This window comes from Podarcis cretensis, assembly GCF_951804945.1.
Source record: "Podarcis cretensis genome assembly, chromosome: 17".
In the NCBI taxonomy this organism is placed as follows: domain Eukaryota; kingdom Metazoa; phylum Chordata; class Lepidosauria; order Squamata; family Lacertidae; genus Podarcis; species Podarcis cretensis.
The window spans coordinates 2495981-2508085 of record NC_137187.1 but is presented as its reverse complement, the minus strand read 5'-3'; the positions used below and the strand labels follow the sequence as shown (position 1 = coordinate 2508085).

Genomic DNA, 12105 nt, shown 5'->3' with positions numbered 1-12105 from the left:
GTGCACCTCTACTAGTGAAACCAGATGTGTTCATCTGCACCACCTGCAATGAAACATGTCTCTCCCATATTGGTCTCTATAGGCAACAACAGGCACTGTAACTCTCCAGTGATTTGACTTTACTCCCAAAGGTGTACTCCTCCATTTTCTCCCAAAATAGACAGATGCCAACAACAGCTGTTAAAGGAATTTATACTGAGCTTGCTAATGTTGTATATGTTTGGAGATGGCTACAATCCTAAACACAAGTACTAAGGAGTAAGCACTGTTGAAGGTTCTTCCAAGTAAACATACCTTAGGGAATTGTGCTGATGCTGTCAGAAACCCGAGTCTTGTAGTACTGTATAGGTCACAGTATTCTCTTTTGCTCTTACCATTTTTAGTCTATTTACGATATTACTTCAGAGCCGAAAAGATTCAAAGTTATTCGACATGCCTTCATTCTCCTTCACAGTGAAGTCATGGTCCATATTTAACATTTTCCAGAGGTCAGTCCCTCTCCACAGTCCACTTGCCCTCAGGCCATGTTGCAGATGAGCAACTGCACTATTCACAGACCGTGTGACGCTACCAGAGTCCACAGGAGGCCAGTCTGCTTTTCCCACATTGTTTCTGTGCTGCCACTTTGAATGTTGAAACTTAAACGGGAGATTAGGGAACTCCCATTCTGACTTCGGAATTTCTCTGATTTGCACCTCCTGTCCATAGGGCTTTTCACAGACAGTGCTTATCGTAGTCGACAATTTTTCTCTTTTTCATTTGACAACGGTATTCAGAGACCATCAGGACTTTACAATTCAGGTATGCTTTATCTGGAAAGAGCCTCTTTCCCTTTCCCTCTGTCTTCACTTTGGTGTTAAAACAAAGCACTCGTTTTTCTCATCGGTGATCAGTCTGCCAAAATACACCCATATTAGCAAACTATCTACAGAGAATACCAACAACTAAGCAAAGGTTATCCCTGAAAGTCAGTTATGTTCCTTAAAGAATCATGAGGCAATCCAGCAGGCTGGCAGAACCAGCAGCTAGTTTATGCTAGACTATTGCATAAGTTTATGGGACGCAGGTGGCGCTATGGGACGCAGGTGGCGCTGTGGGTTAAAGCCTCAGCGCCTAGGGCTTGCCGATCGAAAGGTCGGCGGTTCGAATCCCTGCGGCGGGGTGCGCTCCCGCTGCTCGGTCCCAGCGCCTGCCAACCTAGCAGTTCGAAAGCACCTCCAGGTGCAAGTAGATAAATAGGGACCGCTTACCAGCGGGAAGGTAAACGGCGTTTCCGTGTGCGGCTCTGGCTCGCCAGATGCAGCTTTGTCACGCTGGCCACGTGACCCGGAAGTGTCTCCGGACAGCGCTGGCCCCTGGCCTCTTAAGTGAGATGGGCGCACAACCCCAGAGTCTGTCAAGACTGGCCCGTACGGGCAGGGGTACCTTTACCTTTACCTTTTTATTGCATAAGTTCAGGCTCCTATGCACTCCCAGCAGTAGAGTGTAGCTGCCAGTCCACAAACTTAGCTATGCCCACCAGAAGCAAGAAAGCTGCAATAAGAATGCAATAAGAATGCAAGAGTGCAGCAGAGCTCATAAACAGGTGGTCCCAGGTCCAGTCTTCCTACCGGAAAAAGCTAGGTTCAATCCTTGCACACAGCACAGTTTAGGTGTCAGAGCTAAACAGGGGGAACGCTACATGAGCCAATTGGCTGCGGTATCACACAGGCTCAGCCAATCACATCGGCCAGAGGTGCACCCTCGCTTCTCATTCGTTGTTAAAGAGTATGTGTGCATGTGAAACACAAAGACACAAAGATTGTCCATTTCAGATTAAGGAGAAAAAGAATTAAGGCTACAGTTCTATATACTGGGAGTAAAGTCCATTGATTTCTTTTGAATGGGATTGCACCATAAAGAAGCACATCCTTGCTCCTGGTTCATGCACTTGCTGACCCAAGGATTTTTGTGGAAAATCCTTATAATAAACAGACATTATTATTAAGAGAGAGGAATGTTGTGAGAAAGAGGCAAGCCGGTGCTCTGAAAAACGTAGAGACCGTTTATCAGGGTAGAGCAGGACAGAGATTGTGCCATCATTTAAGTAACAGGAACAGCCAAACAATTAACCAGATGAAAAGATAAAATATGTCTGTGGGTGTGTTAGTGTATGCATCTCTTATCCATCCATCCATTCATCTATTTAGCTTTATTTTTCAGATCGGGTTGCTGAATGTAAGAGTGATCTCAACGCTTCTCTTGAAAATAAGGTAAGAAATACCGTGGTTGAAATGTGCTTTACAGTATGATATGAAAGTGGAGTCTGTACATGTGAATTCATGGTAGCTGAGAATTTTCTGTGTGTTTTTAACTTCAAATGTATATATAATAGATGGATGCACTTTGGTGATTCAAAACCTTTCCTCTTAAAGATTATATGTATGCTAATAAAAGTAGAATAGGATCTTCTATTGCCACGTTGTTATACTCTAAAATCATAACCAGTTAAAAATTCTTACCCATTATCATTCTGTGTTGCCTGCGATTCTGTCTCCTTTCAGTATGAGCAGTTCTCTAGACTTAAAGGTAAAGGTAAAGGACCCCTGACCCCTTAACTAAGTCCAGTCGCGAACAACTCTGGGGTTGCGGTCAGCTAGTATTTGTTGAAGCTGTTTGCATTGCTTTATATAATTTGAAAGTTCAAGATTGCTCTTGAAGAAGAAACCTGTGTTCCATAATAGACTGAGCTGCAATAAATCCTATTAGTAGGCATTTTGGGGAACTAATTAATTCTGTTAGTTCTTTCTGGTCTCACATCTAGGTGTCCGTCCCCCGGCCCTCCTACTTTTTTACTTCTCTATTGAATTTTTTATTGAAAGGAGAGGCAGGTGACACATTCCATTGCAGCTTCCATTCTTAGTGGCAGCTTTATCTGAACAGACCCATGCCAAACTTACTCGGATAGATTATTTGAGAGCGAATCTATGTGATAGTTTGTGTCGGGATGGGTGTTAATACTTATCTGGAAGTATCTGTCCAAGTCTTCCCATTTACCAAATTAAAAATTAGTTTTGTGACTCCCAAGCAAAAAAAAAAAATAAATGGTTAGAATCTTAGAGTTGGAGAGGAGACCTGAGGATTATCTAGTACAACTCCTAGCAATGCAGGAATCTCAACTGGATCGTGAATGACAGATTGCCATCCAACCACTGCTTAAACCACCTGCTCTGTGGCCTTCGTTATATGTGATTGTTTTATACCTCTTGGTGTTTCTTCAGATACGTTCAAATACAGATACAGATACAGAATTAGTTGCCATACAGGAGACCCAGCAGCGGTGTTTGAAAGACTGGAGTTTTGCAGAACATTTTCAACCACACCTTCTCTTCCAGGTATTTTTAGTTGCTTTTTCTTCATTATGTAGAGGGGGGGACAGAAAAAGGATATCGAGCATTTCATTTCTATACCCCTGCTTCAGATGTAAAGCTGATGAGTGATGTTTCTTAAGCATTTGCATTTAGCAACCCTTTTAAATCTTAACTGCACGCCTGTCACCAAAGCTGGGTAAATTGTCATTGTATTCTGTTTTATCTTGGATATCATCATAGGTATCACTTGTTGGGAAGAGTAGAGGTGTCATTTACTGTACCCACCTGTTAGAGGGGGATTTTTCACTGGTGGCAGATGACAGAGACTGTGACACCATGGGACCGGTGTAAAACCAAACCAAATGAAGACTTTATTTCAAAAAACAAACAGCAAAGCTTGTGGGTGTTTTTCTGCAGGCAGAGTTCAAATTGCAGCTTTTATCCTTTGTAGCCATGGCCAGCTGCACCCAATCAGCCCAGAGCTTACAGAAACTGTTCTTAAACGTACAAATATGTTTCTGTGCAGAATGATTCTTTCCCAACACCACCTTTACTTCTATGAGTGTCCTTTTCCTTGATACAAAAAATAGGTCACACAGGACTTAGTAAAAGAGATGTTCCTTTTCTTAGTTACATATGAAAAACTTGCTGGGCACCTTTTTATGGGCAGAGGGGGAGTTACGCTTCCATCATAGCTCTTCTGCAATAAAATGTATTTGTGTACACATGATATAACCAACCTGTCACAGAGCCTGTATATTAACAAAGATAGAGCTGATGTCATCAGCGTGTTAATGACACTAGACCCTAAATCTCTTAATGCCATCTCCAATGCCTTTGTAGAGATATTAAACAACATTGGAAATAAGAATAGCGCCCTATGGCACAACTGCTAGTGGGTAGACATGTAATCTTCCAACAGTATTTTCTGAACTGAACCCTGTAGGTAGGAATGGAACCTTCAGGTTGCCCTGGGCAAGATAAAGCAACTAACAAATTCAATAAATGAAACCAATAATAGCCACAGCAACACCGTGCCACCAAGCCATGGAAACTGTGCAGGAGGATAAAATGCTCAGTGGTATTGAAAGCTGCTACAAGCAAAAGCAACAAGATTGCACTTTCCTGATGGTGGTCACCATCTGCGCAATCAATGTCTAGTATTAGTTACAAAAAACATTACGTTAAATATGCTATAAATATGTTTTTTATGTTAAAATTGTTCCCCCGAATGCCCCTTTCCCCATTGCCAGTCACTTACAAAAGTTGAGTTATGCTTTCCTTTCGTTCTCAGGTTCTTCACAATGCAATCCAGCATTACAAATGCATTGATTCCTATTACCACACTCAAGATAACTCCTTGCTGATAGTCCTTCATAATCCTGTGAACCAACGTTGCCAGTTTGAAGAGTCCTGGAATGTTGCGTTGCATTCTGACGTTGGATTCAGGTGAGGGGTTCTTCAGGCAATGCCTCCAAATAGCCCAGAAACCATAGGTGTGGAATGCAGCATGAAAAGGAGATGATGGTGATTCATGATGAGAATGGCAAGTGCAAGCAAGTGTAAACGGGTGCACATTGCTGCAAAAAACCCACCCCAAACACTTCATTTTGAATATATGGAATAGGTGGTGAGGGACATGGAATGAAGCATAGTGCAGAGTTTGATGAATATGTTGACCCAGTGGGTGGCAGCTGTGAAAAAGGCAAATTCCACATTAAGGAACATGGGGAAAGGGATTGAAAATAAAGTTGCCAATGCCATAAAGCCATTATATGGTGTGACTACTCTTGGATCACAGTATTGTTCTGCTTAAAAGATAAAGGGATCCCTGACCATTAGATCCAGTCGTGACCGACTCTGGGGTTGCGGCGCTCATCTCGCTTTATTAGCCGAGGGATCCGGCGTACAGCTTCCGGGTCATGTGGCCAGCAGGACTAAGCCGCTTCTGGCGAACCAGAGCAGCACACGGAAACGCCGTTTACCTTCTCACTGGAGCGGTACCTATTTATCTACTTGCACTTTGATGTGCTTTCGAACTGCTAGGTTGGCAAGAGCTGGGACTGAGCAATGGGAGCTCACCCTGTCACGGGGATTTGAACCGCCGACCTTCTGATCGGCAAGTCCTAGGCTCTGTGGTTTAACCCACAGCGCCACCTGCGTCCCTGCACCTCAAAAAGGGATATTGCAGAGTTGGAAAACATTCAGTATGGGGCAACCCAAATGATCAAGGAACAGATGCAACTCCCTGATGTGGAACGATTGCAGCATTTGGGGCTTTGTGCTCTTAAGAGTGAGAATTAATGTCCTTAGCTGAAAGCAATGGTGGACAAGTGAGGAAGGAAGAGGATAGCTCAGTCTGCCCTGTGCAGATGCATGGCTGACCACTGCCTATGCTAGCATCTCATGTTTACATACAGCACACATCTAGCTAGTAAGCAGTTGCACACTTGCACACTGCTGATTGAAACTCCAAAAAGTCAAGCATGCAAGTTCCCTTTCTGTCACCCCATAGCAGCCAGCAGTTTCCAGAGGTGAACCATTTCGTCAGCTGCTGTGCAGATCCAATTTGCATAATTTTGGTTTTTTTTTAATAATCCACAGAGTTAATAATGCAGAAATATTTTTAAACATGAAATGCAATATAAACTATTTAAGGGTTTTAATTCTTTCATATGAGAAGGCAAAGATTCTTGATCACTGTGTTTTCTTATCGATAATGGTAGAAATTCTTTCCCCCTAGGAATTACCTGGAATTGGTGGCTGCTTCCATAGATGAATGGATAGTAAGAGAAGAAGTAAAATATCAGGAAGAAAAAATGGCAAAAGAACTGGAAGCTCTTAGGTTAGCTAAAGAGTTAGCAGAAAAAGCACCTGTTGAAGTCAAGTCCCCACCTACTGGCAAAAAGGGTGCTGCACAGAAGAAGTCCAAAAGTAAGTTTACTACATATGCCTACTCAGAGGTAAGTTCAGTGGGCCAGGTAAGCATGTGTAATAAGACTGCAGTCTTAGCCATGTTCTTATTCAGAAAACAACTTGCAATCTCTAGGGATGAATGGAAGCATGCAGCAAATTATATAAGCCAGCTCCATTTACCTGTGTTAGGGAATTGCCCACCCAAAGGCCTTGTTTTGTGTGCCATAGAAGGCTTTGTTCAAGCCTACCTTCAAAAGGGCCACAGCTGGGGGGATGGGAAAGGATAATCCCTCTTGCTGCAATTAGGCTTGGAAATAAACCTTTGTTTGCTTGCAATGGAAGGGTTTTCTCCAAGCCTAATTGTTTGGAGACAGTGGTTGACTTGGATATTGTAGCTGGTGGGGGAGGGTTAACCATTCCATCTCTGCAAGAAACTCACCCATCCCCTCCAAATTTGTTTACAAAATGGCTAAAGTCCTTTTTTCAAACCTCATAACTAGTGAGATTGGAGTATGAGAGAGGGGTTGCTGTGTGATTTGTGAGTGTGTAGTTGCAGTATGTGGTGTATGGTGATATGAAGTGTATTTTGCCCATAGTATGTGACCGATACGTTTCTTGTTGTTATTTCTACATCTTGGGGGGTCTCCCTTTATTGACTCCTACCTGGGTTTGCACATGAGCTCATTATTAAGAAGGAAGACATTTTTCTTTTAGACCTGAAGGAAATTTGGCCCGTGATCACCATGCTTTAATGTGGCTTACAAATAAATGTTGCCAAATTAAAATTGACGTGCCTTTAAATGATTTTTTTCAGAGTATAAGGGAGCATATGAGATGATGGAAAGAGATAGAGTAATAGCCAGATTTCTTGTGCCAAATATGGGAATTTGAGCTCTACTTTTTAAGCTTTGGCATTGCATTTGTTCTATCGCTCCTTTAACAAATCTTTCTTGGTAGCTGGTGGTTGCTGTTGCAACATACTTTTGAAAATGCTTTATCTTTATCTCAATTCTCAAAGCTCCTACCAAAAGTAAAGTCGACGTTTCTCCAGAACCTGCAGTTGAGAAAGAAAAAAACATTTTTGTCAGAGATGACTCTCTCAAGGTAACAAAAAAAAAAGAGGAAAAGCCTAATCCAAAAATAATTTCATTTTTTCTAAGTGTTTTTATACACCTAATGGTGTTTTGTTTTTGTTCCTGTTTTTATTATGAATGTTGTGGTTTTTATCTTGTATATTTTTGCTGTGAACCACCCTGAGTTCTTCGGATGAAGGGCAGTATACAAATTAAATAAATTCTTAAATAAATAAAACATACTTATGGCAACAACCGAAGCTGCAGAGTGATAATAGTAATGTGTTTTTTTTGTGTGTGTGTGTGTGTGTTTTGTATAAGCTGTACACACACACTTTCAGTTTGTATTGAAAAGTTTTGGAAACATAATTACAGGGCTTTAAATAATATATTAAAATCACTTAAAATATTGACATTTTTAAAAAGGAGGGAAGGAGGGTTAAACTAAAAGTAATCCAATAGTGACTCAAAAAAAGGTTGAAACGAAAAGTTTTCCATGCGCTGCAAAGTCAAGACCATCATGTTAATTTAGGTGCTGAAGTCTTAATTGTTTGGACAGGCTTGGAAGGAGGAGCAGGAGCGGCTGTTAGAGGAAGAGCGGTTGAAAGAATTAAAAAAAGCTGAGAAGAAGGAGAAACCTGGCAAGAAAAAAGGCCAGAGCAAGGAGCAAGCAGCTTCTGATGAAGGAAAGGCATCCAAAAAGAAAACGAACAAAGAAAAAAAATCGCCGTCCAGATCACCAGAGTCGGCTAAATCACCAGACACTGAAGATCCGGCAAAGCTGGCCGGGCAAACTAAACAAATTACCCCTCCTCAGCCACCCGTGAAAGAATATGAGGTGTGTAACTCCTATTAGGAAGATAGTGCCTTTTTTCATATGGTGCCTGTATATCTTGTCTTTCCATGGCAGCCTATCAAAAACTGCTTCTTTTCTTAAGTGTGCAAATACAGTCATACCTCGGGTTAAAGTAGCTTCGGGTTAAATCTTTTCAGGTTCCGTCCTGCGGCAACCCAGAAGTAATGGAATGGGTTACTTCTGGGTTTCGCAGCTTGCGCATGCGCAGATGCTCAAAATGACATCACGCGCATGGGCATAAGCGGTGAATCGCGACCTGCGCACACACAGACACAGGTTGCGTTCTGCTCAGGATGCGAACAGGGCTCTGGAACGGATCCTGTTCACATCCAGAGGTACCACTGTATATGAAATCTCTTAATAAACCCCACAAGGTGTTTTTTTTTTAATATAAAAATATGGCCATATGCAAGAGTCAACAAATACCATTGTATGGAAGCTCTCTGGTTATGTGTAGCTACAGAGGAAGGGAGGACCTTGTTGCTCTGCACCACTTTTTCTTAGAGGGGAGCCATATAGATGATAGCTATATAAAGGGCAGAATTCACACACTTCCTGGGTTTTCAGAATATTTATATTTTATTGAAATAATTTCGATTACAAAGAAATAAATGGATGCAGGAAAGAACCACACACTTCATGAGTCACAAAATAGCGGTGGAGTCATCTTGCTGATAGAGTATTCCAGTTTTCCTTGCCTGAAAACTTCTGTCTAATTATACCTTTCCTGCAACTGTTCTGTCCTAGTTTCTTGGATACAATATGGCTGAGAATCCCATTCAAGTTGCAGGGACTACCCGATATCTGTTCCCTACTGACGGAGGACAAATCCAGGCAGAAAGGATAACGTTTGAAAAAGGTGATTCTTTCGTGCTTGGCATTTCTATGGGTTTCTAAACATGCATTTAGAATCAGTATTGATAGATGTTTCACCGTTGAAGTAATAATAGTGTAGTGTTGTGGTTAACAGACTAAGCTATGAATTAGGAGCTCCTGATTTGAATTTTGCCTCTGTCAAGAATTTACTGAGTAGCCATTGGTGAGCCATTTTCCCTCAGCCACCACCCAGCAGTGGAGCAAGCCGGTCGGGCACCTAGGGTGGCGCACGTGCCCTGTGCCCAGGGGCGGGGCCAGCTGGGGCATGACGCTCCACAGGGCCTCTGAGGAGTCTGTCTGCCTTCTCCCACTCAGCTGCCCTATAGCTGAGGGCAAGGCGGTGGGCAGACTGTTTGGAGCAGTGCGGAGCCTGCGGACGCCCAAGCCACCACGTCACTCCCAGGAGAGACGTATGTCTCTCCCCCCCTCATTTTTTTTATTCATTCTATAACACAAATAAAAAACACAAACAGAAAAGACAAACAATACAAACAAATTCTTGTCATAACATTATTTTCCTAAACATTAAGTGGGCGTCCCCAAGTCCCACCTATCTGATTTTCATTTTACTTCATCTTTAGCAGTTTACATATATCATAATTTCTAACCATCTTCCCCCCCCCCCACACTTACTTTAACCATTAAAAACTTCACATTTTATCACATAAAATACACTTCTAACCCTACCGCCTATATCCACTTCCAAAGCTATTCTAAGATTTAAATACAGTGGTGCCTCGCAAGACGAAAAGAATCCGTTCCGCGATTCTCTTCGTCTAGCGTTTTTTTCGTCTTGCGAAGCAAGCCCATTGACGGCTTAGTGGATTAGCGCTATTAGCGGTTTAGCGGCTTTTAGCAGCTTTTAGCGGATAAGCGGATTAGCGGCTTAGAAAAAGGGGGGGGGGAGGGAAAAAACCCCGCAGGAACTCGCAATACATTTTCGTCTTGCGAAGCAAGCCCATAGGAAATTTGTTTTGCGAAGCACCTCCAAAACGGAAAACTCTTTCGTCTAGCGAGTTTTCTGTCTTGCGAGGCATTCGTCTTGCGGGGCACCACTGTATTAACATATTTTTTTTCAAATATCCCTTAAACTTCTTCCAATCTTCTTCCGCATCTCTTCTCTCTGGTCTTGGAGTCTCCCGGTCAGTTCGGCAAGTTCCATATAGTCCATCATCTTCATCTGCCATTCTTTGGTAGTTGGTAAATCTTGTTTCTTCCAATTCTTCGCTAGCAATATTCTCGCAGCTGTTGTGGCACAGGAGAGACATATGTCTTGGGCTCACTTGGGCACCCAGCATTGTATCATCCCCCACAGTGGTGACACCCACGGTGGCCTGCCCCCACCACACACCCCTTCCTCCGCCCCTGCCACCCCCCCCCAGCATTTGTTAGAGTGTTAGAGATGGGAGACAAGGGTTCAAATCTCCCTCGGCCATGCAACTCACTGGGTGAGCGTCAGCCAGCTGCTGTCTCCTAGTCTAACTTTACCTTACAGGGTTGTTGTGAGGATAACATGGGGAGAAGGAAAACAATGCATGCCTCCTGGAGCTTGTTGGAAGAAAGGAGGAATATAAACACAATAATACCTTAGGGACGCGGGTGGCGCTGTGGGTAAAAGCCTCAGCGCCTAGGGCTTGCCGATCGAAAGGTCGGCAGTTCGAATCCCCGCGGCGGGGTGCGCTTCCGCTGCTCGGTCCCAGCGCCTGCCAACCTAGCAGTTCGAAAGCACCCCCGGGTGCAAGTAGATAAATAGGGACCGCTTACTAGCGGGAAGGTAAACGGCATTTCCATGTGCTGCGCTGGCTCGCCAGATGCAGCTTTGTCACGCTGGCCACGTGACCCGGAAGTGTCTCCGGACAGCGCTGGCCCCCGGCCTCTTGAGTGAGATGGGCGCACAACCCCAGAGTCTTAGAGGATAATGTATGAGATATGCTTTGACATTCACTGATAATGAGGAGCACCATATTCTAAAATAAAACTCTGGACTAAGCTGATTAGAATCCTGGTTCTAAGGATATATTTCTATGCCTCAAGGAAAACATTTGATTGAAATTTATGTTTTAAATGCTACTTACATTTTACTTTTGTAAAATTGGAGAATGAATATTTTGCAGTCACATTTTAACATTTTAAATGTAATTAGAGAAGTTAATGTGGAAACAGCTCTATCTAACCTTGGAAACCAGTGCAAACCAGTTCAGCAAATACTCTAGCAATCTGTTTTATTTAATTTTGGCCTCATTCATTCTCTGGTACCAGAAACGCAAGTCTTCGGTGACCATTTTAATTCTGTTTATTGTTTTTCTTTCCTTTTCTCCTAGGGGCAACTTTGGTCAAAGTGAAGGTAATAAAGGACAACCACTGTTTCTTCATTCATATCGTAGACCCCCAGAAATGTGAACAAGAGAAAGAAAGTAATGAAGAAAGAGGTGACTCCCCAGGTGAACAAGAACCAGAGCCAGGTCAGTGTGTTAGCATCAGTTGTGTATAAATAAAATGATGTGAAAAGTATGATGAGTGTTATATCACTGAAGTTTCCCTAGAAAATTAGAAAGACCAAAGCTCTAAGAAATAACCAATGTTTGCTTCTCCCAGGGAGTTGGCCAGGGATTAATGTGACCGTAGAGTCAAAAAGGCTTAGCTACGCCTAAAGAGAGAAAGCAACTCATTTTAATATTTTAATATTAAAAACTGGTGTTGTCTTCTTTCATTTCTTCTTTAGACAAACCACTGAATCAATCAAAAGCTGTGAGCAAGTTTGGATCATTTTCTGCAACCTTAGAAAATGAAATCCACCTCTCCTTTAGCTGCTATGGAGCATCAGGAAAAGCAGAAGGTAAAACAAGCAAAATGAAGAAAATGATCAAATCATTTTCTAAGATCTTTGTCATATCTGTTTAATTCTCATGCTTCTGCCCTCTGGACCTCTTATGGAAGAGGCACACAAAGAGGGGCCTCAGCTGGGTCAGTTCTTATGGGGAGTGGTGGTGCTTGATGTATTTAAGGATTTATGGGTCAAAACCTTGTGTCTCTG

General features: G+C 42.7%; 1 protein-coding gene across 3 annotated transcripts in view; it reads left to right on the top strand.

Annotated features, from left to right (window-relative positions):
- The window catches only part of SPAG17 (sperm associated antigen 17), an 84260-nt gene that overhangs the window by 33833 nt on the left and 38322 nt on the right, over positions 1-12105 (top strand). For 2 of the 3 annotated variants that reach the window (XM_079960209.1, XM_079960210.1), the window contains exons 15-24: positions 709-801; positions 2203-2252; positions 3261-3374; positions 4645-4799; positions 6094-6284; positions 7285-7370; positions 7899-8177; positions 8943-9054; positions 11393-11533; positions 11794-11907. In XM_079960209.1, coding sequence (XP_079816335.1) covers positions 709-801; positions 2203-2252; positions 3261-3374; positions 4645-4799; positions 6094-6284; positions 7285-7370; positions 7899-8177; positions 8943-9054; positions 11393-11533; positions 11794-11907 — 1335 coding nt within the window. The remainder of the gene's footprint in view (positions 1-708; positions 802-2202; positions 2253-3260; positions 3375-4644; positions 4800-6093; positions 6285-7284; positions 7371-7898; positions 8178-8942; positions 9055-11392; positions 11534-11793; positions 11908-12105) is intronic. The other variant, XM_079960211.1, reaches the window with a different exon arrangement.